Source organism: Giraffa tippelskirchi, chromosome 4 (genome assembly GCF_054371585.1).
Source record: "Giraffa tippelskirchi isolate mGirTip1 chromosome 4, T2T-mGirTip1v1.2.pri, whole genome shotgun sequence".
Classification (NCBI taxonomy): Eukaryota; Metazoa; Chordata; class Mammalia; order Artiodactyla; family Giraffidae; genus Giraffa; species Giraffa tippelskirchi.
This window is the reverse complement of record NC_137278.1, coordinates 148,706,856-148,733,094: the sequence shown is the minus strand read 5'-3', so window position 1 is coordinate 148,733,094 and position 26,239 is coordinate 148,706,856. Positions and strand designations below refer to the sequence as shown.

The 26,239-nt window shown below is 42.1% G+C and overlaps 1 protein-coding gene across 9 annotated transcripts in view; it reads left to right on the top strand.

Moving 5' to 3' along the window:
- TBC1D30 (TBC1 domain family member 30) overlaps positions 1-26,015 on the top strand; it is a 106,213-nt gene extending 80,198 nt beyond the window's left edge. For 7 of the 9 annotated variants that reach the window (XM_081588850.1, XM_081588851.1, XM_081588855.1 and 4 more), the window contains 5 exons: positions 6,484-6,589; positions 16,759-16,871; positions 18,690-18,829; positions 21,391-21,597; positions 24,984-26,015. In XM_081588850.1, the coding sequence (XP_081444976.1) occupies positions 6,484-6,589; positions 16,759-16,871; positions 18,690-18,829; positions 21,391-21,597; positions 24,984-25,774 (1,357 nt within the window). In that variant the 3' untranslated portion in view covers positions 25,775-26,015. The remainder of the gene's footprint in view (positions 1-6,483; positions 6,590-16,758; positions 16,872-18,689; positions 18,830-21,390; positions 21,598-24,983) is intronic. The other 2 variants (XM_081588856.1, XM_081588857.1) reach the window with 1 other exon arrangement.
- The last annotated feature ends 224 nt before the right edge of the window (positions 26,016-26,239 follow it).

The window sequence follows — 26,239 nt, the reverse complement described above, 5'->3', positions numbered from 1 at the left end:
CATCAATATTTAAGTGTGAGGGAAAGAGAAAGCTGTGAACGCTGTGCAATTGCTTTTGCCTTCTGAACTCTCTGTCGGCTCATCAGTGAATGTTGGGGGCAAGAGGAAGCTGTTTTAGAGAAGGGGGCAGGCTGTTTCAGGCCTGGAGTTCTCCTCCTCCTCAGTGCGGGTTTCCTGGCAGGCCCACGCTGTTGGCATCTTTCCTACCCCTGGTTGGGGAGAGGGAGGGGGGCTTAGGTGGAAGAGGAACTGAAAGATCTGGAGACAACTATGTGAGTTTGTTGGTTAAGACTGCAATTTGACTTATGTTTGAGTCTTTATAATTATTTTGTTGTTGTTCAGTCGCTTAGTTGTGTCTGACTCTTTGTGACCCCATGGACTGCAGCACGCCAGGCTTCCTTGTCCTTCACTATCTCCTGGAGTTTCCTCAAACTCATGTCCATTGAGTCAGTGATGCCATCCAACCATCTCATCCTCTGCTGCCCCCTTCTTCTCCTGCCCTCAATTTTCCCAGCATCAGGGTCGTTTCCAATGTGTTGGCTCTTTGCATCCAAAAGTATTGGAGCTTCAACTTCAGCATCAATCTTTCCAGTAAATATTCAGGGTTGGTATTTTGTGGAATGTGATAAAATTAAATGAGATAATATGTATAAAGGTATCTAGCATGGTGCCTGGTACCTAGTCAATAGTAGAACACATGGAACTTCTTTCCTTTCATCAAGAGTTAATTCCATTTGAAATCTATTACCACCAAGCAGATTTCACTTACATTCTTGTCTAGTATCAGGGCTGAAAACACTAGGGTATTTTCACCCATCTCTATTGTATTATGACTATTACATTAAATATCTGCCTTTTGGGTAATGGGAGAGACATCAGGATGAAATTGTTACAGTTAACTGAAGATGCAGAAAAGTTTTTAATGTTTCTTTCCTAGAGCTATTTTTAAATGATTTGAGTGGGTACCCATAGACAACACGTCAGAGAGAATTTATAAATCACTTCCAGTGTTTTGTTTCAGAAACCTCTTAAGTAGCCTTTTTATTGATGGGAAGTTGTTTCCTGAGAGACTTGCAGCATTTTTTAATTTTGTAAGAAAAATCCACCAGCTAACAATTCAGGAATTAAAAAAAAAAAATCATTGTTGTATGGAAGTGTTTTTAAATATCACATAGCAATCTCCTCTGCCTTTGTTTCGCTGCAGATAGCTTTTCAGTGAGGCAGATAAATTCACCTGTGGGGGATTTGTTGTGACATTTACATACTTGTTTACTTTCTTCCATGTCAACCTTTTTCTGCAGTCGTGTATTTCCAACCTACTACCTCGTAAACTGTTTGAGCGTTGGTAGCTTCTCTATTACCAGTATCACACTCTAGCCGTTGTGATACTTACTGAGTAATTAGCTTAAAGGATTAAAATCCTACAGCACTTTACTGTATGCTGGGTTGATTCTAGTCCCCTTTTTGTTAATTCTTAATTATGGGGCAGGAGGAAAAGAGGTGGTTCTTATTTTATTCTTATCTAATCTATCCATGGAGAAGGCAATGGCACCCCACTCCAGTACTCTTGCCTGGGAAACCCCATGGACGGAGGAGCCTGGTAGGCTGCAGCCCACGGGGTCGCGAAGAGTCGGACACGACTGAGCGACTTCACTTTCACTTTTCACTTTCATGCACTGGAGGAGGAAATGGCAACCCACTCCAGTGTTCTTGCTTGGAGAATCCCAGGGATGGAGGAGCCTGGTGGGCTGCCGTCTATGGGGTCGCACAGAGTCGGACATGACTGACGCGACTTAGCAGCAGCAGTAGCAATCTATCCATTATCTGTAGGATCAGAATTTATTAATATGGTCATCCCAGGGATGTCACACTATTGAAATAATAATAGCTACACTTAATATCCAATATTCACAGAGTGCTTTCAATGGACGGGCATGATTCTAAGCACTGTAGATGTAAAATTAACTCATTTAATCTCACTGTCATCCTAGGAGGTAGGTTCTATCATCATCCCCATTTTACAGATGTCGTCACTGAGGCACAGAGAAGTTAAGGAAATTGCCCCATGTCACCTAGTTAGTGGAAAGACCTGATTTTGAATGTGGGTACCTTGGCTCTATTATCTGTGCTTCTAATAATGTGAATCTACTGATTATAAATGGCTCCTGTTTATGAAGTTCAGGAATCTGTGAGTTAGACTGGTAGAATTTTAAATGTTTGAGTCTTTGCTCATTATAATTTCACATGTTTTGAGCATGCAGCTCATTAATTGAAAGGAAAGGCAACCAACACACACCATCAAGGTCCTGTAGTGCAGTCATTATGTTAAGAAGTTTAAACACATTATCTTATTCAGTTCTCCCCACAACCCCATGAAGTAGGCAGAATTATTTTCCCTGTCTTTTCAGGTGAGAAAACTGCCCCAGGAAGGCTGACTAACTAGTTCAAGGTCCCACAGCTAGTGAGTAGAGCTGGGATTTAGCCCTGGATCTTTCTGACTCCCGGGCCTGTTGTCTTCCCCACAAACTGTCCATGAGAAAAGTCCTGAACATCACGCAGGTGATCTCTGGGTCATGTGTACCTGAGTAACATCAGGGCTTCATGTGTGCGTATCCATGGGGCCCTTCCCATCACCTTGATTCTGCAATGTGAAATTTCCTCCTTTGCTCATACAAGGGCACTTGTGGAACATGTGAGCTGTCGACCATCAGCACAGTCTCAGTGGCATCTCTTTCACGTGTCCTTTGTTCTCTGACCTGACTGCCTTGGCTCCCTCCCTCATTGCCTCATGCCTGGCACAAGTCCTCCATGGCCTCCCATCATACCCTACACTTGCCATGCCGCCTCTGGGGCAACTTTGCCAATGGCATGTCTGTTCCCTCACTCTCTATTAAAGGCCTTTCAGTGACTCTTTTCCTGAGAGGGCTCAGCAGGCAGATGAGGCCTTTGCGATTTGTTCTCTGTACCTCTCTACCTTCAGCTTCCCTAATGGCTCAGTGGTAAAGAACAGGAGACAGGGGTCTGATCCCTGGATCGAGAAGATCCCCTGAAGGAGGAAATGGCAACCCACTCCAATATTCTTGCCCGGGAAATCCCATGGACTGAGGAGCCTGGTGTACTGCAGTCCATGGGGTCATAAAAGAGTTGGACACGACTAAGCGACTAAACAACACCACCACCACCCTCAGTTCTCTCTGGCTACCCCTGGCCATACAGCCACCCCCACTGTGACCTGTGGACCTACATGCATTTCCCCAGGTAGGGCCTTCTGTCTCCTGTATCCACATGTTTGGGATGCTTTTTCCTCCTTGTCAATCTGGAGAATATTTATCAAAACTCACCTTAAACATTACTTCTCTTCCTCACTCTCCACCTGGCCCCTAAGATAAACTTAACCACTTCTCAATTTATGCCCACATGGTGCTTTAAATTTTTGCATCAGCACTTTCAACAAAAAAGATCTTCATGACCCAGATAATCACGATGGTGTGATCACTCACCTAGAGCCAGACATCCTGGAATGTGAAGTCAAGTGGGCCTTAGAAAGCATCACTATGAACAAAGTTAGTGGAGGTGATGGAATTCCAGTTGAGCTATTTCAAATCCTCAAAGGTGATGCTGTGATAGTGCTGCACTCAGTATGCCAGCAAATATGGAAAACTCAGTAGTGGCCACAGGACTGGAAAAGGTCAGTTTTCATTCCAATCCCAAAGAAAGGCAATGCCAAAGAATGCTCAAACTACCGCACAATTGCACTCATCTCACATGCTAGTAAAGTAATGCTCAAAGTTCTCCAAGCCAGGCTTCAGCAATACATGAACCATGAGCTTCCAGATGTTCAATCTGGTTTTAGAAAAGGCAGAGGAACCAGAGATCAAATTGCCAACATCCTCTGGATCATCAAAAAAGCAAGAGAGTTCCAGAAAAACATCTATTTCTGCTTTTTGACTATGCCAAAGCCTTTGACTGTGTGGATCACAATAAACTGTGGGAAATTCTTTTAAGAGATGGGAATACCAGACCACCTGACCTGCCTCTTGAGAAACCTGTATGCAGGTCAGGAAGCAACAGTTAGAACTGGACATGGAACAACAGACTGGCTCCAAATAGGAAAAGGAGTATATCAAGGCTGTATATTGTCACCCTGCTTATATTTAACTTATATGCAGAGTACATCATGAGAAATGCTGGGCTGGAGGAAGCACAAGCTGGAAGCAGGATTGTCCGGAGAAATATCAATAACCTCAGGTATGCAGATGACACCACCCTTATGGCAGAAAGTGAAGAAGAACTAAAGAGCCTCTTGATGAAAGTGAAAGAGGAGAGTGAAAAAGTTGGCTTAAAGCTCAGCGTTCAGAAAACTAAGATCATGGCATCCGGTCCCATCACTTCATGGCAGATAGATGGCCAAACAGTGGAAACAGTGGCTCACTTTATTTTTCTGGGCTCTAAAATCACTGCAGATGGTGATTGTAGCAATGAAATTAAAAGACACTTACTCCTTGGAAGGAAAGTTATGACCAACCTAGACAGCGTATTAAAAAGCAGAGACATTGCTTTGCCAACAAAGGTCCATCTAGTCAAGGCTATGGTTTTTCCAGTGGTCATGTATGGATGTGAGAGTTAGACTATAAAGAAAGCTGAGTGCCAAAGAATTGATGCTTTTGAACTGTGGTGTTGGAAAAGACTCTTGAGAGTCCCTTGGATTGCAAGGAGATCCAACCAGTCCATCCTAAAGGAGATCAGTCCTGGGTGTTCATTGGAGGGACTGATGCTGAAGCTGAAACTCAAATATTTTGGCCACCTGATGGGAAGAGCTGACTCATTTGAAAATACCCTGATGCTGGGAAAGATTGAAGGCAGGAGGAGAAGGGGACGACAGAGGATGAGATGGCTGGATGGCATCATCGACTCCATGGACATGGGTTTGGGTGGACTCTGGGAGTTGGTGATGGACAGGGAGGCCTGGCATGTTGTGGTTCATGGGGTTGCAAAGAGTCAGACACGACTGAGCAACTGAACTGAACTGAATTGAGCTTCAATAGTTTATTTCATTTATTTACTTACATGATTGTGGCAATGTGATTTGAACAGAACTCTAGAGCCTGAAGTTTTCCCAGGATCTTATTTTTTTTGACTGGCTCTATGGAGATCCCCCAACCTTAGCATATGTCAAAGAGTATGTCCTATGATTGGTAAAGCAAATAGCTTTTTTGCTATGCAAAGAATGACATAATAGATAAAACAAATACCCAGGTCTCTGCTTTGGGTCAGAGAAGGCAATGGCACCCCACTTCAGTACTCTTGCTTGGAAAATCCCATGGACGGAGGAGCCTGGTAGGCTACAGTCCATGGGGTCGCTAGGAGTCGGACATGACTGAGCGACTTCACTTTCACTTTCCCCTTTCATCCACTGGAGAAGGAAATGGCAACCCACTCCAGTATTCTTGCCTGGAGAATCCTAGGGACGGCGGAGCCTGGTGGGCTGCCGTCTATGGGGTTGCACAGAGTCGGACACGATTGAAGCGATTTAGCAGCAGCTGCTTTGGGTAATTCCTTTTTCTTCCCTCTCTAGAAGAATAAAAGTTTCACCTGTCTCACAGGATGGCAGGTGACAGTCTTTAGTTACCTGTTGAATCAAATGCAAGAAACAAGGTGTAACTGCTATGTTTAAAATGGATAACCAACGAGGACCTACTGTATAGCACATGAACTCTGCTCAATGTTATGTGGCAGCCTGAATGGGAGGAGAGTTTGAGGGAGATGGATACATACATACATACATACATACATACATACATACATACATACATATATATATATATATATATATATACACACAGCTGGGTCCCTTCAGTGTTCACCTGAAACTATCACAACATTGTTAATCAGCTATACCCTAATACAAAATAAGAAGTTAAAAAATTTAATGGGGTGTAATCTCTAGCTAGCAGCAGTGTCCTGAGAAGGGCTAGAAAGACTGTGAAAATATCCTGAGGACCGATTAAATATGCAGATAAAGTTCTTGTGTGTTTCATCTTTCATTTCTACTGTGGTTTGGTTTCAGTCTGTCAGTGGTACTGCTGCTTGCAGATTGAGAGCAACATAGTCCCTCAAGGGGATAATTGTTCTTGGGTACCCAGTTTCTTATATTTCTGATCAGTGATGGGTGTTCAGATATGTAGAAGGTGTCACGTGGAAGCAATAAAAATGCCACAGGTGGAGCTGTGAGTCAGGAGAGTGGTATAGCAAAGAGAGGAACTCACCCTGGAATAAGTACCACTATGTTGACCTAATTTTTAAAATCTTTTCTTTGCCTACCACAGGCTGTACTGTGAGTGTAATCATAGGATGTTGACTTCCGTTGATTGCTAACTTGGTTGATTTGTTGGCAAGGGAAAGCATGTCTTACTGTGCCTGCAACATGTACCTGATAGCAGGAGTCTCCTAAACAATTCCTTTTTCTGTCCTTTCTTTATCTAGGCAGATAGAATGTTGTGAGACAGCAGATGAATTCTATAGCACCATGGGGCGCCTTACCCAGGAGATGCTAGAGAATGATCTTCTGGAAAGCCATGAACTCATGCAGGTGAGTGGGCAATGCCTGCCCCGCTTGGCTAAGGGGACCCCAATACCTTGAGAACAAGCAGAGGAAGGAAGAAATGAATAATGGATATTTATTATGACTTTCATTAAACAATGTTATATTTCAATTATGGCTAAAATAAAGCTGGAAGGTTTTTTAAAAAACCAGAAAATGCAATACAAAAACAAACAAACGAAAAACCCCATCAGAGCACCTCCCCCCCTCACCAACAAATCCCCAGGCGCTTATTCTGGATCTGATTCTTAGCCTTAAAGGGAGACTGGTGGGGAGAAATTTTTTCTGGGAAGGAATTTTTTCTGGGAAGGAATTATTGAGGATCAGAGGAGATTATTCTACTCCTCATTTTGGTTTATTGTTTTGTCCACATTTGCAACTCATGTTTTTACACAGGAATCATAAATTTCAGAATCACCGACTTGAAGGGTTTTGTTACTTTCTGGCATGTTACTGTATCTCAACATCATACTGGGAAAGTCATTAAAAATGGCAGTGAGTGTAGAAGAGACAGCAGATTTGTTAACACTGTGTCTTCCATTAGGCTATATAATGTGATTTTTTCCTCAGTCTTCTCCTGGGCTTCTGATGACTATTTCTCTTCCAGGTTCTTCCTTCGTCCTGCAGACTAACCAGCAGTGGTTCTTGTCCAGAGTTGTTGTTGGGCCTTGGTTCCTTCTTTCTCTGTGGTGCCTCTCTCTCGCTTTTCTTGGTTTCAACTTTAACGTTGGGTTCCATGCCTGAGGTCATTTTGGTGGCTGGGGCCCAGTCAACGGGTTAGAAAACAGAGACTCAGGCCCTCATTTAGGACTTGAGAAGAGGTTTTATTTCTCTCCTCATCTCCTGGCACCTCCACCTGCTTCTTGGAACCCCTCACGTTTAGCAGAAAGCTGCCCAAGTTGTTGAGAATACTGACCACCTGGTAGAATTTCCCTGAGCATTTCTATATTTTATTTCACCGATTCTTTGCATTCTCATCTCTTCTTTCTTCCTTCCTGTCTGACTTAGAGCAGGAAGTATGCTCTCTGCACCTGACCTCTGTGCTCTGATTCCAGCTCCTGTCACACCTCCCGAGCCATTGCTTCCTTGCTTCTTCTCTGTCGTAGAGGGAAGTGTCTTTTATGGAACATTATTCTCATATTCCACGTATGAGATCCTTTTCGGAGGTCCCCAATCTTTTTGGCACCAGGGACAGATTTTGTAGAAGACAAGTTTTACACAGACTGAGGTCAGGGGAGTGGTGGGTTTCAGGATGATTCAAGATTTAAGCATGTTATTTATTGTGCACTTTATTTCTAATCTGATGCTGCCAGTGATCTGACGGGAGGTACTATCTGTGGCCTGGGGTTTGGGGACCCGTGCTTGACATCCTACAGAACTGCCTGATTCACATGCCCCAGGTAGGACTCTGAGATCTCATCCCTTCTTCCTCCCACATGAAACTTCTGCTGCTGCTGCTGCTGCTAAGTCGCTTCAGTCGTGTCCGACTCTGTGCGACCCCATAGACGGCAGCCCACCCGGCCCCGCCGTCCCTGGGATTCTCCAGGCAAGAATACTGGAGTGGGTTGCCATTTCCTTCTCCAGTGCATGAAAGGGAAAAGTGAAAGTGAAGTCGCTCAGTCGTGTCCAACTGTTAGCGACCCCATGGACTGTAGCCTACCAGGCTCCTCCATCCATGGGATTCTCCAGGCAAGAGTACTGGAGTGGGATGCCATTGCCTTCTCCGCATGAAACTTCAGTGACTACTTATTACCTACAACACAGAGCGTGGATTTCTCAGCTCATCATCCAATGCTCTTGACTGTCTGGCGTTTACCTCTCTTTTCAGCCACAGTTCCTATTGTTCCCTTTTGTACCCTTGACCCAAGTCCAGGCAAGTCACACTGTCTTCTGTGTTCCTGGAGCTACTGGGGGATATGCCTGCCCCACACCTTTGCTCCCTCTGTTCAGTCTCCCTCAGTCCCTTCATGTGTTTCCCTGTTCAGTCTCTTCACGTGTTTCAGGTCTGCCTCCCTGTGAGAGTGCCAGTTCATATGCCATCTCCCTCATGAAATAGTCTTTCATCAGTCACTTCAGTTCAGTTGCTCAGTCGTGTTCAACTCTTTGTGACCCCATGGACTGCAGCACACCAGGCCTCCCTGCCCATCACTAACTCCCGGAGTTTACTCAAACTTATTGAGTCGGTGATGCCATCCAACCATTTTATCCTCTTCCATCTCCTTCCCCTCCTGCCATCAATCTTTCCCAGCATCAGGGTCTTTTCAAATGAGTCAATTCTTCATATCAGGTGGTCAAAGTATTGGAGTTTCAACTTCAGCGTCAGTCCAGTTTCTGATAGACTCAACTAAAAGCATCTCCTTCTTTAACTCACTCTTGTGAGCCTTCATCACATTCTACCTTGATTTGAGGGTGGATTTTATTTCCTCAGCGATATTATGAATTCTTGGAGGACAGGGACTGTTTTCTCGTAATACGTAGCACTTTACCTTCTCCTAGAAGGAAACAAGAAAGAAAGTGAAGTCGCTCAGTTGTGTCCAACACTTTGCGACCCCATGGACTGTAGCCTGCCAGGGTCCTTCATCAATGAGATTTTCCAGGCAAGAATACTGGAGTGGGTTGTCATTTCCTTCTCCAGGGGATCTTCCCAACCCAGGGATCGAACCCAGGTCTTCCGCACTGCAGGCAGACTTTTTACCATCTGAGCCACCAGGGAGATACAACCTTCTCCTAGTGCTGCACAATAAATGTATTAGTTCATTAAGCAAATAGCCATTGAGCGTCTGCAACTAGTTTTCTGCCTTCTCTCTCTCTTTTTTCAAAAAGTATTTATTTGTGTATTTGGCTGTGCCAGGTCTCAGTTGCAGTCTGCAAGATCTTCCATCTTCCTTGTGGCATGTGGAGTATTTTAGTTGTGACATGCAGGATCTTTAGTTGCAGTATGTGGGATCTAGCTCCCTGAGCAGGAATCAAACCCAGGCCCCCTGCATTGGGAGCATGGAGTCTTAGCCACTGGACCACCAGGGAAGTCCCTCTGCCTTCTCTTTCTCAACAAGTGTTTGCTGAATTAAACCACATCACATGATGGCCCTCCTTGCATGGTCCCTCTCCTCTAATACAGTCTGTACTTTGCTGCCAGAGGAATCATCAACACTTACTGCTTTGGTCATTTTATTGTTCTTCATAAAACCTTCCCATGCTTCCTTATTATTAACAAATAAAATGCTTCAGCCTAGTTTTCTAAGCCCTGTATTAACTTCTCCAAATATTAATTGAGCGCCTCTCTCTGTCCAAAGACCTTGTTGTGGAAATTAATGTCTGGTTTTACCTCTAAAGATGAACAGGAGTAGGTCGGACTCTGTGTGTGTATGTGAGTGTGTGTGTATGCAGGGGTGCATGCACATGTGAGGGTGTGTGTGTATGTGTAGGAGACAGTAGTGCAGATCAGAGAGGCAATTCATGGTCAACAGAGCAGTAGGAATCAAGGCATTGGCAGTGGAAAGCATTATGGTGTGGGAAGGAAGCTATAGGAGTTTGGTTTGCTAATTGGAAGGACTGATGCTGAAGCTGAAGCTCCAATACTTTGGCCACCTGATGTGAAGAGCTGACTCATTGGAAAAGACCCTGATGCTGGGAAAGATTGAGGGCAGGAGGAGAAGGGGACAACAGAGGATAAGATGGTTGGATGGCTTTATTGACTCGGTAGGCATGAGTCTGAGCAAACTCCGGAGGAGATAGCGATGGACAGGGAAGGCTGACATGCTGCAGTCCTTGGGGTTGCAAAGAGTTGGACATGACTGAGCACTGAACAAATGTAGGGAAGACCACATCCCATAATAAGGAGTGTGGACTTGATCCTTCAGGTCAGTGGTTGTGAGGTTGTGCTTGCTGGAGTTCTTGGGCTTCTGTTTAACCTTTGGAAATGGGAGAAGAAGAGCTGTGGGTCTAAGAGGTTTCAGGGAGATGAGGGAAACAGTCTTAGTTGTGTCTTATTTCGACTCCACAGGCAACTCCCTGAAGGGTGGACTTGAAGGGGTCTCCGTCAGGAGGTTGGGAAGTGAAGAAGCAAGAATGGAACAGAAGCAATACTTAGAGGGTGAAGTTGACAGGACTTGGCCATGGAAAAGAGACATGGGGTGAGGAAGAAAGAAAGGGAGAGACAAGGACAGCCCACAGGTTTCTGGCGTAGGAAGAAGAGGGAATGTTCCTGGGAGGAGAAAGGTGGGTTTGTTCTCACGCTGGCTGCATTGGAGGTATTCCGTGGTTGCCTCGTTTCTCACCTATCCAGAGGTGTTCCCCACTACTCCACAGCCAGGACCTACTGCACTGGCCACAGCTCTGTCCTCACCCTGTCCTCTGTGGGCCGTGTTCATCCCCATGACAAGGCTTGGGGTTCCCTCCAACATCCCCTCTGTGAAAATCCGTTCTGTCTACCAGATCCTACTCAGTCTCCCCCCAGCTCCTCCCACCAGGCTGTTACCTCAGCCCTTGTTAATGATACTAGTAGCTCCTCCCTACTCCTTCAGCACTTAAGATTGTCAGCAATTGTCACTAATGACTTAGTGCTCATTACAAATTGTTTTATATTATTTGGTATTTTTTCAAATATGTTCATGTTCTCTCCCTAATGAAGTAGCAGGTTGCTTAGTGATAAGGGCCTCATATTACTGTGTATCCCCATAATGCCTAACGTAGTGCTAAGAATCCCACTGGCTGCTCCATGGATACACAGAACTATAAAACATTAGAATTTGAGGCAGTGGTTTTCAAACTTGACAGTGTATAAGCAACATGTCAGGAGTGTATTAAAAGGCATATATTTGGCCCATGGGTGGTGGTTGTGCAGGTGGTTTGAACTAACACTTATAGAAACACTGGTTTGAAAGACACTTCAAGGTCCGCTAACCTAATTCTGTCACTTAACAGAGAAAGAACTAAGACATGGAGAGTGAGCATCTTGCCATATTCTTGGGTTGTCTAGTTGCAGGCCCAGAACTGGTGGGATTCAAGCTCAACACGTGGCCTGCTGCTGCTCCTCACCACCCAACACAGGGCTTCCACCTGATTCAAAACATGTCTTTCTAAAATCTGAAATCCCCTTTAGAAGAAGGAGCAACATTTTATTTCACCTAAAGTTTAAACACTGTAAATGACAGATGCATTGCACTTTGTCTTCTGGGAATTTCCTATCTTAGATACCAGGAGAAAAGAGAACCCCCTCTTTACTTTGCTTTAAGAGAATCCTAGAAGGAAAAATGTAGACTGTGGCTTGGTTGATTAGATTTCATTTTAGCAGCATTTCTCCTGCCGAGGAAAACATCTGGTGAAGATGAACTGAGCCTAATTTTGTACAACTTATGTTTTCATGTTTTTTGGAAAACATGTCAGTGATGAAAAAGAGAAATACTATTCCTTTTCAGTAGTACCTAAATATAAATGTCTATTTAAGTGCTTGTTGGTAGTTTGGGCAGTAAATAGACTTGTTGGTTTTCCTTGACATCACAGAGTATTAAGGAAAGAAATGCTGAATGTCATTTCAAGTGCTCGCTTTTCTGTATTTACTCCTTAAGAAAATTAATTCAATGCCTATGATCCAATTATGGTAGACCTTAAGTCTGTCAGCAAACTTGAAATGACTCCAGATGAAAAATGTGGACCGTGTACAAGATCTTTATTTTTGAACTGAAGAGATGCAAAGATTCTCCCTGTTTGGTTTTCTCTATTTCTTTCAGTTCTGGGGACATGCACCAAATTATCTACTGGGTGTTTTTTTGTTTTGTTTTGTTTTTTTACCATTAATCTCATCACTCTTTTATATTATTAGCAATGACCATTTAAATAAGATATAATGTTAGGAAAAGAGATTGGGAGAATACTGATGAAATAGTTTATATGGATTTTACTATGCCTTTTGACTAAGTCTCTCATGGATTCTTTGAGAGAAAAGTTATAGTTTTTTTTTTTAACTGCTCCAGGACTTAGTTGTGGCATGCAAGATTTTTTTTTTTTTTTTTTTTAGCCATGGCACGTGAACTCCTAGTTGTAGCATGTGGAATCTCATTCTATGACCAGGGATTGAACTGGGGCCTCCTGCATTGGGAGCACAGAGTCTTAGGAACTAGATCACTGAGAAAATCCCTCTCTATAGTTTTATGTATAGTTATTATATAGAGAGAGGGCTTCTTTGGTGGCTCAGCAGTAAAGAATCTGACTGCAATGCAGGAGACCCAGGTTCGATCCCTGGGTCGGAAAGATTCCCTGGAGGAGGGTGGCAACCCACTCTAGTACTGTTGCCTAGAGAATCCCATGGACAGAGGAGCCTGGCAGGCTGTAGTCCATAGTGTCACACAGAGTCAAAATGACTGAAGCGACTAAGCAGCAACAGCATTATATATAGAAAAGTTAGTTACGCAATTACTAGACGAGTTTGGAAAAACCTCACCACAAAAGTGCTTGTCAATAATTTACCGTTACCTGAGGGAAGCTTTCATGTGTCATGAGACAGGATCTGCCCTTAGACTGTTCCCTTTTTCTGTCAGTGATGAAATGGAAGTCACATGGATGTGAATGCTTGTCCAATAGAAGGATACCATTTGATTAATTAGTGCTGTCAAAAATGAAACTGTCTGCCTTGCAAAATTGTGTGGACCCATAACTGGAAGCGTTCAAGCAGCATCCTTATGATCAAATGTTGGAGATGCTCTAGAGGGTGCTCTTGCATGGGAGGGAGGTTGAACCAAATTATGTTTAAATTCCTTTTTAACCTTAAGATACTATTTGTGTACTATACTTTGGCTCTAAGATAATTAGTAAAATTCCTTTCTTGAAATCAGTTATAAATCTCTGATTTACACAGTTGGGTACCTAGAGCTTCTCAGGTACCCTGAGGACTGTGGTGGTATGTCATGTACCTTCATGGGATAAATATGTCTGCTGATAAGTGAGACCTTCAAGGAAGTGAGTGAGTACATGCGAAATACTATACGCACATTTCTTTCAGAAACACTGATTTATACTTTGAAGGGCTGCTGCTAAATTGCTTCAGTCGTGTTCGACTCTGTGCGACCCCATAGACGGCAGCCCACCAGGCTCCCCCGTCCTTGCGATTCTCCAGGCAAGAACACTGGAGTGGGTTGCCATTTCCTTCTCTAATGTATGAAAGTGAAAAGTGAAAGTGAAGTCGCTCAGTTGTTTCCAACTCTTAGCGACCCCATGGTCTGCAGCCTACCAGGCTCCTCCGTCCTGGGATTTTCCAGGCAAGAGTACTAGAGTGGGGTGCCGTTGCCAATTATAGAGAAAGGAAGAGCAGGAAAAGAGCATGAATCCCAATGGAGCCAGTGTTCTTTTTGGTCCAATGTCTTTAGCTGAGTGGCCCTTGAAGGAGCTTGGTAAAACCCCAGACCATTTACTCTGGGGCAGGATGGGACAGAGTAAGGCCAAAATGTACTCCTCTTTCTTTTCGTAGACACTTCCTTCATGAGGCTGGGCCAAGGAGTTTTCTGATAACTTTTAATAAAATTGGCAGAAATAAAAGGTGACTCTTCAGCTAGACATCTCACTGATTGTCTCCAATGAGACATCTTCCTTCATTTTCTAGAGAATTTTGAAATTCCTAACATTAGTAATTTCATCTTTTTTAATAGTGAAATTTATTTTTAACTGAAGGATATTTGTTCTACAATATTGTATTGGTTTCTGCCAAACACCAGCATGAATCAGCCATAGGTATACCTGTATCTCTCCCTCTTGAACCTCCCTCCCAGTAATTCCATCTTTTAAACTTGAATCCCAGTGATATGGGTTTGTTTACTGAGATATGGTTGACATATAACATGTTAGTTTCAGGTGTACAACGTAATGATTTGGTATTTGTATATATTGTGAAATGATTACAAAAGCCCAGTCAACATCCATCACTGTGCATAATTAAGACTTTAAAAAAAATTTATTTATTTATTTTGCTGCACCAGATCTTAGTTGCAGCATGTGGTGTCTAGTTCCCTGACCATGGATCAAACCTCTACTGACATTCTGTACTGTCAGTAAAGCAGCTTTTTGGGCAGTGAACTGCTGGCAGCCTTTGTGGCATCAGAGAGAGTGTACTCTGACCATGTTATTAGTGAAATTATATGAAGTATTTCAGGCATACAGAATGTATTAAAATAATATGACAAAGCTTACACACCCATGACCCAGTTTAAGAAATAAAACATTAAAAACACAGGTGAACACCCTCATGTACTCCTCTCTGGTCCTGCTCCTCTCAGAGGTAACCAGCATCCTTCACTTTTTCATGATGAGTTTCATGCCTTCACTTTTCAGATGAAGAAAAGGAGGCACAGAGAGGTTGGGAAGCAGCATTATCTCACATTCCGGACTAATGGGAGCCACACGGTGCCTTCCGCTGCTTTCCAGGGGGAAGCAGTTCACTGTTAGTACATTTGTGCTGCTTCTCAGCTGTTTTGGTACACAGATCTTCCTGGACTTAGGATGGGGTTACATGCAGATAAACACATCATACACTGAAAATGTATTTAATATACCTAACCTACCAAACATCACAGTTCAGCCTAGCCTGCCTTAAACATGTTCAGGACACTTATATTAACCTATACTTGGGTAACATCATCTGACATGAAGCCTATTTTATAATGGAAAGTTGAATAATTCATATAATTTATTGAATGCTGAACTGCGAGTGAAAAACAGAACAGTTGTCTGGGTCCAGAATGGTTGTAAATGTATTGTTTGTTTCCCCTCGTGATCACTTGGTGGATGGGAAGCTTGATTGCCTAGCATCATGAGAGAGGATCTATGGCACATTGTAAGCCCAGGAAAAGATCCAAATTCAGAATTCAAAGAAGGGTTTCTACTGAATGCATATCACTTTTGCACCACCATAAAGACGAAAAATCATTTAAGTTGAACTGTTGTGAGTCAGGGACTGTCTGTGATCAAGTATGCATGAGATAAGGTGATTTAGAGAGGATTTTTGTGGTCTCGATACACTTTGTAACTTTGCACAATAAGCAATGGAGAATCAAAGGAATTCTAGCCAGCACTTCCGTGTTTGGAGTCTTGGGATGTTACACTAAGATCTAAGTGGATACCACGAAGTTTGGAGACAGTCAGATGTGCGGGCTGTTTAGAATCGAGATTTCAGCGGACTGATCCAGTGGTGGCGCTGAGCTGTGGGGTGAGACTGCAGTGCTAGGAAGCCCCTTTCAGAGCCGTCCTTTTTCTACCTGTGCAGAGATGAGACATTTCCTAAACCTTCTGAATTGAAGAATACTGCTTTAAAATATTTTCCTCGAAAAGTGTCATCAGGACATTTGAATGGCTTCCTGGAAGAAATGAAAGTTCATGTGGCTTATATGCATCTTCTGATGACTAAGAACCCAAAAGATTGAAGAAATATGTTTGGAGCAATTAAATTTTTATCAAATTAAGAGAACAAACAAGATCATTTTCTTCTCACTGGTAGAATGATAAATCATCTTAAAATTCTGGAGGAAGCACAGGTGCTTTTCCCATTTTTATTTATAGATTTTTTAACAGCCTGTGCTTTATACCCTGTCACTTCCTTCTTTTTTTTTTTCCTTTCAAAATAACAGTTAACAATTTTTGCCTAGAACTCATTCACAGACATTTGAAAAGGTGGTATCTTTGGAGGAAGCTTGCAGGTGATCATGAGATCATCCCCCAGATTTAATTTTATCTGGAAGGCTGACATTTAATGTCTATAAAAATGATCAAGGAAAGCTTTGGAAAATGAGCAGTACATATAAAGAAGATTGATGGGTTCTCTGGGAAAGAAGTAATAGGGAGCTATGAATTTCTGAATTAATCCATCTATCGAAGGAGCAGGGGGATGTCACACTATCCCCATTTCCCCCACTCCACCCCCACCCTGCGTTCACCAGTTGGAGTGCCCAGTCACGGCAGGATTGATTTGAGGACTCACTATTGTTTTTTTAATTTTTTTTAATTCTTTTGTCTTTCTCTAAGACAATATTGAAGTGGACTCTCTCCATCAGCTGTGTAAGGAGCAGTCTCTACCTCTTCACACCCAAATCATAGAACTTTCATGTCTTCGCAGGATTGATAAAGTTGTTTACGACCACAATTTCAGACATGGTGTTTTTGTTCTTGTTTTCCAGACTGTTTATTCTATGGCTCCATTCCCTTTTCCACAATTGGCAGAGTTGAGGGAAAAATACACTTACAACATTACACCATTCCCTGCCACAGTTAAGCCCACCTCAGTTTCTGGGTAAGGTCTTTTTTTTCCTTGTTATTTTCATGACAAAAGACTTAATATTTTGTTATTTATATTTATTAAACCTCAGAAATACATTCAAAATAGCTTGCTGCTTAAAATCTGAATATCTCTTTCCCAAAGGCTTTGATTTAAATTCAGGAGGAAGACTTTTGACAGTGTTACTTTTCAAAGAAGGTTGAGACATAAACTAAAAGGGTATTTAGCAACCCTACAACTTATTTAAAAATATCAAATATTAAAAATCTCAGTAATTTAAAAAGTGTGGAATTGGTGCCTGAAGAGACAGATGAGCTAATTTAAAATACTGTGGTGACCAGAAATTGACAAATATATGTACATAGGAATTTAATATATGAAAATGTACGTCACAGTGGAAAGATATACTATTTAGTAAGTGGTGCTGGGCCAATGAGACTCAATCTGGCAAGAAATAAAATAGGAGTCATACTTTATACCACACATCAGGATAAATTCCATATAGATGAGAAAGTTAAATGGAAAAAAATGAAATAGTAAAATAAGCAGCAGAAAATATGGAAGGATGTCTTTACTTCTTTGCAACTGGGAAGGTCTTAATAACTGACTCAATTTTTTAAAATTAAAGGAAAAAATTAAGCACTTTAAAAATAATTTTCTGCTTGACTAAAACCAAAACAGAGAGAAAAAAAAAACACCTCCATAAGCAGACAAAAAAATATTTGTAACTGATTTCTCTCATGTATAAAGTTCTTAGAAGTCCATAAGAAAATGACCACCCAATTGAAAAATGATGAAAGGAGGGGAATAGGCAAGTTTACATAAAAGACAGCATCACTTAGACTCAGGGAAACGCAAAGTGAGATTGTGAGATTAAAGTGAGATTGAGATTCTGTTTTTTCACCTATCAGATTGACAAAAATTTAAAAGGTCGATATGCTCTCTGTCGATAAGGCTATAGGGAAACAGACACTCTTACACTTTGCTGATGAGAGGTTAATTACCATAGGATTTGGGGCAGGCAATTTGACAGTATTTCCCCAAATTATTAATGCATATATCCTTTGACCCAGCAATTCTACCCTTCTGATTTACCCCACAAATATATTTGTATACATGCAAAACACAGTGTGTATAAGGTTATTAACTGCAGTGATGTTTGTAATAGTATAATATTAGAAACCACTCAAGTGTGCATCATTAATAGCCTAGTCAATAACTAGGACTATATAGATACAGTACAGTACATGCATACGTATGATTATGTATACATGCAGTATAGTGCAGCCGTTAGAAAGATGAGGAAGAAGCTGTGTGTGCGAATACAGAGACTGTTTTTTTTCAGTTGAATAAAAGCAAGGTGCAGAAGAGTGTATTCATATGTAGTATGCTAATACTTATGAAAAAGAGGAGAAAAATAAGACTAGTCATATTTGCTTATTTAACTGATAACAAAGCTGAAGAATACATCAGAAGTGAGTAACAGTGATCACCTATGGGGATTAGGTGAGGCAAGAACCAGGCAGAAGTTGGACAGGGATGGGAGATGGACTTTATATTGAGTTGGCCAAAAGGTTTGTTTGGGTTTTCCTGTAACATCTTGCAGAAAAACCAAATGAACTTTTTGGCTAACTTAATATATATATATATATATATATATATATATATATAATAACTATATACATATATTATAATGTGTATTATAAATATAATTATATAAATGTGTTATATAAATTGTAGCATATATATGTCATTTAAATCATGTGAGTATATTACTTAAAAGTAATACTGCTATTTTTTTTGAATATTCCTTTTCCTTTTATGTTTTCCAAGACGACATGGTAAGGTCAGAGACAGCGATGAAGAGAATGACCCAGATGATGAAGATGTTATTGCTAATGCAGTGGGGTGTCTTGGACCTTTCAGTGGACTCCTGGCACCTGAACTGCAGAAGTACCAGAAGCAAGTTAAAGGTAAAGAGGTGGCCTCTGTTAGATAATCACAGTGTGTTGGTTCACTATAGGCAGGGCCTATAATATATAATATATTGTGGCCTATTGTTTCCTGAACTGATTACCACTGTTAAAGATCTTTATTAGAAGTATCTTCTCTGTTACTTTATCATTTAAGAGGCTCTCTCTGTTATGTGTCACATATATCATGCATATTTCTTTTTCTTTATGATTGCTTTCCACTCATCTGATTCAACTTTGTGTACTCAGTTCCTTGGCACAGAGCCAGACATATAATAGATGCTTACTATATTCTGTTTGAGTTTAATTGGATTCATTATAGACTAACTTCTTTTCCACTATAGAAATATTCTCTAAAGCCAAAACATTATGGTAGCCTCTATTTGAATTTCAGTGACCAGAAACGCGTTATCTCATAGGACATTCCGCTAAATTCCTCTGCTTAGCCCAAGGTTTCTAGATTTGAAAAGATAACTTCCACTTACCAGTTCTAATTATCAATAGTTCTTCTCTTCAGAGAAAAACAGAACAAGTCTGCTCCCTCTTCTGCTGGATGTCTCTTGGATCTTGAGACCAGTCATCATATCCCCTAGAGCTTTCTCCATGGTCCAAGTTAAGAATTTCTTAAAGCTATGTCTTCCAGAACTTTGAGTATTCTATAAATTCACCTCTAAATGTCCTGCAGTTTGGTAGTATTCTTCTTAAAGATGATACTCTAAACTGAATGCCACGCTATGTTTGTTTCTTCCTTGCAGAGAACAGACTTCCTGTGATCTGGACATTATACATGCAATGAACTCTTTTGAAGCAGTTTGTTGTTCTCCCACTATGATCTTTCCTATCTTGGGTGGCAATTCTTCCCTTAGGACATTTAATTCTGCCTCTTCTAGTTTGAAGACCATTCTCCTTGCTGGAAGAGTATAGAAACAAAAGATGTCAGGCACCTCTGCATTCTCTCTGCCATCTGCTAGGTTTATACTGCCTTTTCAAAGTCATGAGCTATTTTCTCATTTTTTGTTCTTGCTTTTTTTGATTGTTCACTTTGTTGTTGGTGTTTTGGTAATGGTAGTTTTAACCCTCAGCATGTTTTGTATTTTAACCTGCTTAATGTTCGGTTCATGTCATTTTGTGTGTGTGTCCTTGGTATGCACTCCCTTGTCATCTTTTGAAATGACTTAAAAAAAAATCTGAACTCAATCTGATTTTGTAATGCCTTCTTCCTTCTCTTTTGTTGCCTGAATTTTAGCTTTTGGTTTCTAGCCATGGGATCAATATGTATTATAACTCTAACATTTTGAATCTAACAGTATAATGTATTATTAACTCTAACATTTTTATAGTCTGGGTCTATGTTCCATTTTTCTACCCTGTTATTTTTTCTGTGCAATTATGTACTCTGGTTTGACATGATAACTTTCTCCTAAATTTCATCATTAGTCTTTGTTGTTGGTTTTACTTTAGTTTAGATTAGCAGATATCCTTTTAATTTTCTTCTCCTTAGAGAAGTATTTTCAATAAAAATATCAGATATTCAGTCTTTATCTGAATAACACTTTCAGCAGATGTTAGGATACTTAAAATCCCCTAATAATCTTTGTTTTTAAAGCTTGTCCCCAGGCTGGTTTTACATAGTGTGTTAGAAAAATCTCAGTTTACCCCCTTTTGCCTATGTGACATGGGAGTGTATTCTCACACAGTACTTATTTCTGTTTCTTGGCTTCCTTGGTGGCTCAGATGGTAAATAATCTGCTTGCAATGTGGGAGACCCAGGTTCGATCCCTGGAGAAGGAAGATCCCCTGGAGAAGGAAATGGCAACCCACTCCAGTATTCTTGCCTGGGAAATCCCATGGACAGAGGAGCCTGGCAGGCTATAGTCCACAGGGTTGCAAAGAATCGAATATGACTGAGTGACTAACATTTTCATTTTCATACTTGGATGTAATCTCAAATTAAGGGATAAATCTAGTTGTTGGTGTCACAGGAGCAGAAACCACACCAGATATAACAAACGTAACAGGGAGTTAGGAAATGCTTATTAAATGAATAAAAACATTAATTTCTAGTGATACTGTGATCTGAAGTCTTGATAATCTTGCCTTGCTATTTTTAACTAAGAAAAAAACTCACTTTTAATGCCTGACTAAACCCTGCAGACTGTTGATCCCTTGTAAATTCTCGTGCAGTGATATGGAAATCTGTACCCTGACTTTAGACAGCTAGAGTTGTATTTTTCTAAGGGAAGTTTAGAAAATGGCAGTGATTTTTATCTGGAAACAGATAAAAATGTCTATATAATGATCAAAGTGGTAATAAAATCAAACAATGAACCCACACATCTCATTTCAGATTACAGTTAGGCTAATAAGAAAATACGGAAGTATTTTCAGGACCAGATGAAAACAAGTACTAGAAACATTCTAGTGTACCTGGACTTTTTCTCTGGTTCTGAATTTCCTGGAGGTTAAGATACTACCCTGGGTTATATAGTGTCATCAATTCCCACTTAGTTCTGTTCTCCTCCAGTGACACCATCTCCTTGGCTCTCTTCCCTGGAATACAGAATCAAATGCGGACCAGAGTCTGAGATCCAATAACATTGCAGAGCTGAGTCCAGGAGCGATCAATTCCTGCCGAAGTGAATACCATGCAGCTTTTAACAGTATGATGATGGAACGCATGACCACAGATATCAATGCACTGAAGCGACAGTATTCTCGGATTAAAAAGAAGCAGCAGCAGCAGGTTCATCAGGTGTATATCAGGGCAGGTAATGTACTTCTTTGAGTTAACTTCAGCTTTGTGTCAACTTCTGCAAGTTGACACCAGTATTTCTAGGATGGCCTGGGAATTACTGCTCACTCTGGCTCAGCACCCACCAACACAGCTGGCAGGAGACAACAGCATCTTTACCTTTCCACTTTTTATTTTATCTTATCAGGCTCTAAAGAAGAAAAAGGTCCCAAGGACCAGGCAGCTGATGGTATTGAACACCTTTTTGCTCTCTGTGCTTTTGGAGAAGGGCTTACAAATGATGAGAATGTTGCAAAGCCATGCAATCCTTGGATCTGAGACATTCTGGAGCTCTTGCTTCTTAAGCTCCAGGCATTTGGAAGTGGAATTTAGTCATCTGTGTACTAGTAAATTAAGCTATTCTTCAGTCATTTAGATAGTAATATAACAGATGTTGTGATCAGAGGAAAAGGAAAAAGCCATTTCTGTGCCTGGCTGATGGGTTAGCAGTGTCTTGGGAGTCTGCTGAGAAGAACACAATTGTACTGTAGTTGGAGTTGCTCTTTTCCAAGGATTGTTAAGCTTCTTTTTTTTTCTTTAAATTCCCCGAATCCCAATGAACAATCTGTTTTATTGCTTAATATATGCTGATTTGGGAATTGATTTGTCTTATCCTAAGTGAAATCCTAATGAAAATGATGCCAGTCCAGAGTTAACCACGGTATAAATTTGACATGTTTTTAAGAGACTGATGAGCATGTGACTGACTTGCACAAAAACTGAATTTACCTTTCACTTGTCGGCAAGAGGTAGGCAACTTCTTGAAGATTCTTACTTTATCCTGAATCATTATAAAAATCTACCACAAAAGAAACTAAAAACTGTAACACTTTAATTTTCAAAGCATTGGCGCATACCTGTCCTCATTTGTCCCTAAGTCTACAAAGAAATCAAGAACAGATGTTCTCATATCCTTGTGAAAAATAAGGAAATGGTAATTCAGGAAGGCTTAGCAATTGTCTAGGATTATATAGCTATAGTGAGTGGTCAGGCCAGGGCTGTAACCCCCATGTTTTGATTCTCTATGTAGTTCTGTTTGAACCACTTTCAAAAGCTTTGGATGGGATGTTGAACAGTTGCCTTTGGGTACTAAATCAGCCCAGTGTTTGTACTCTAGTCTGTACTCTATGTACAGACATACAGAACTATGGTCTGTAGGTCAAATGCTGCTCAATGCCTGTTTTTGTAAATACAGTTTTATTGGAACACAGGCATGCCCATCTGTCTGCATATTGTCTATGATGGCTTTCACACCTCAGTGGCAAAAATATTTATAGTCTGGTCCTTTATAGGAAAAGTTTGCTGACCCCTACTCTAGATCATGGTTTCTGTGGTTATTTTTAGAGAAAGACTGCGCTCAAGGGCAAAGTTCAAGAACATTGCTTCTCAGACTTTAGTGTGAATATGCATTGCTTGGGGATATGTTAAAGTGAAGATTTTGCTTTCTGTAGCTGTGGGGTGGGGCTAAGAATATGCATATCCAGCATGCCTCTAGGTGATGCCACTGCCGCTGGGTGAGGATTACACATTGAGTAGGAAGGTTTTGGAGGAGATGGTATAGGTTAGGATTAGCAGTACAGGTGGAGAGAGTAAAATTCAGCTAGAGGCAAAATTGCCCAGCTTCTGGGATGTCCCTGGTTGTCCAGTGTTTTATACTGCCAATGCAGGGGCCACAGATGTGATCCCTGGTCGGGGAACTAAGATCCCACATGCTGTGTGGCGCGATCAAAACAAACAAAAATCCTTAGCTTCTGAGATTTAAAGAAAGGTGGTGAGGATGGTGGTTGAGGTACCAGCTTTCTAGGTTAGGGAGGACAGAAAGTTAAGACATTTTAGTCCTAATAGCTTCTGTTTTTATGACGAAATTGGAGAAAAAGTTGTTTGCTTGGGAGTAAGTTGAAGGTTATGTAGGAGCTTAAAGAAAGGAATGAAGATTTAGATTAAACACTGAAAGCAATGGGAGAGGGAAAGATAGTTTGTTCAGTGCAACTGAGGACCTAAAAAAATAGGAAGTTGTGAATTTAAGGAATATCAATCCACACAACTGTGTGAATCCCCCATTCCCCACCCCCTACCCCCAGCAGCTTTTAGCTCCCATTTTGGAAAAGAGAATGTGAATTGTGGCTCTAGAGTGGGGTTTTGTCAGGCATGTGCAGTACAGCCACAGGGATGTTAAAACATGTGGTTATTGATGAGGTGTGGTCCAAGGGATCAGCCATGCATCTAGCAGGGTGGTAGGGGTGGTGTTAGGGAGCCGAAGAGACAGGGAGAGATTATGAGAAGACTGGGGGATCAAGGAATCGAAGTCTCTATGGTTCATTACCAAGAACAGTTCCATCCAAGGTCTGAGAGCTAGAACAGTCAAAGTGAAGAATAGGAGAGTCCAATATTTTTTCATGTGAGGCAGATCCAGGTGATGTTTAGGAAGGAACTGGGCAGGTTGAGGATGGGTCAGTCACAGAGGCCGTGAGGTAACTCAGGGAGGTAAGAGGACATAGAGTGAAGGGGAAACAGGTGTCAAAGTTTCACTGAAGACCCGACTGTGACCAGAGGTAGATAGATGAAAGCAGCTGAGAAGCATAGAAGGGAGGACAACCACAACCGCATGACCTAGGTGATGTCAGAGGAAGGCTGCTCACAAAAGATAGCAGGGTCTTTTTCTGCTACTTCTGCCTGCAGCTCTTGTCCCTGGGGCTATAAGTGTGCAAACTTCATTGAAAACAGGGGCTTGGTCATAGCCACAGGAGGGAGACAGTACTACTGTTAATAGTGTCTTCCAGGAGAAACCAACTTTGGGTGCTTTCCTGTTTTCCGAGTCCGTTAAGGACACAAAGTGGACCTGGGACCAGGCACTTGATGCCTGTGATGTCACTGCCTTTGTACCACCTTCTTATCACTTCTCTCATTCTGCTGTCTCTCACTTTTTAAAACATGCAGTGTGTGGTTTTCCCACCTCTCAGATGCTGACAGCTGGTAATCCATATGGTCATAGTGTTTGACTTATTATTTAAACAAAAATCTTTTTTTTCAAAGATTTCCTAGATACATAACCTGGGAGGTTGCTTCTCAGAAACAAAGCTCTCTGTAGAAAGCATTAGAGAGCCTGGACTCTAACTGGTAATAAGGGGTCAGAGTCTGTTCCCTTGGTGTCCTCAGCCCCTTGTCTCCTCTGCATGAAGGGAGGGAATCTGTACCCCAGGCTCAAGGACTGAATTCAGTTTCTGCTGCCTTCAGTTACATGACTCTGCCCTTACCGGGGAAATATGTGGGCAGGGGGCAGGGACAGCTTGTGTTGACTCCTCTTCCGAGATGGATGTTTTTCTCTGTGGTACCTTTCACACGACCTTTCAACCTTTCTTTCAGACAAAGGGCCGGTGACCAGCATTCTCCCGTCTCAGGTAAACAGCTCTCCAGTTATAAACCACCTTCTTTTAGGCAAGAAGATGAAAATGTCAAACAGAGCCGCCAAGAATGCTGTCATCCACATCCCTGGTCACACAGGAGGCAAAATATCACCCGTCCCATATGAAGACCTTAGGACCAAGCTCAATTCTCCATGGCGAACCCACATCCGTGTCCACAAAAAGAACATGGCCAGGACCAAGAGCCAGCTGGGCTGCGGGGACATGGTCGGGCTGATAGAAGAGCAGAGCGAGGGCTCCAAGACTCACACCCTGGGGGCGGCCGAGGCATCTCCCTCCGCTTGTGCCGGGACAGCTCGAGGGGAAAGCGGCTGCTCCGACGGCAGCACAGGCAGGACCATCGAAGGGCGGTCTCCGGAGCCGGTGTTTGGGGATGCAGATGCCGATGTGTCTGAGGTCCAGGTGAAGATAGAAGCCTTGGAACTGACCCCAAGGGATGCTGCTGCTGAACCTGAGCCCAGGGTGCCTCCGCCCAGCCAACGGCACTTCCCAGAGCCACCTAATGCCCCGGGAGGAAACAAGGTCCCCGGCAAGGCTCCCCAAGGTGGTAGCCACCCGAAGACCCCCATCTTTAGCCCCTTTCCCAGCGTCAAGCCGCTGCGGAAGTCCACCGCCGCCAGGAATTTGGGATTATATGGTCCGACAGAAAGAACCCCAACCGTGCACTTTCCTCACATGAGCAGGAGCTTTAGCAAGTCCAGCAGTGGCAACAGCAGCACTAAGAAACGGTGACCTTCTCTCAGAAACTATCCACATTCACCTCTTCACAGTGGCAGGAGGGTTCCAGCCGGATGGATGGCTCCAGATGAGCTCCCGTTGTCCACTGAGAGTGAATCCATAGGTTCAGAGATGAGCAATGGTCCTTAAAAAGTGGAAATTGTATAATTGGGGCTAAATCGGGATGTCTTCTGATTACTGATACAGTGGGTTCTTGTGGCAAAATAAATATTGTGGTTTTAAAGTGTTTGCCCAACTTTTCCTTGTGAGCTGTTTAGAAAAGACTTTGTATCTAGACTGTTAACTCTTCTTCCTTCCCTCCTGTTCTGAGGGGTTCCCAGTGGCACCATCACCGCCACCCCCACCCCCCCACCCCCCCCACCCCCCGGCTGAAACTTCCAGTTCTCCGGTGTTATTAATACTCAAGCATGCACACACTAGCTGGCTAGAACAGAAACTGCAAAAAGAAAGTTAATTTCT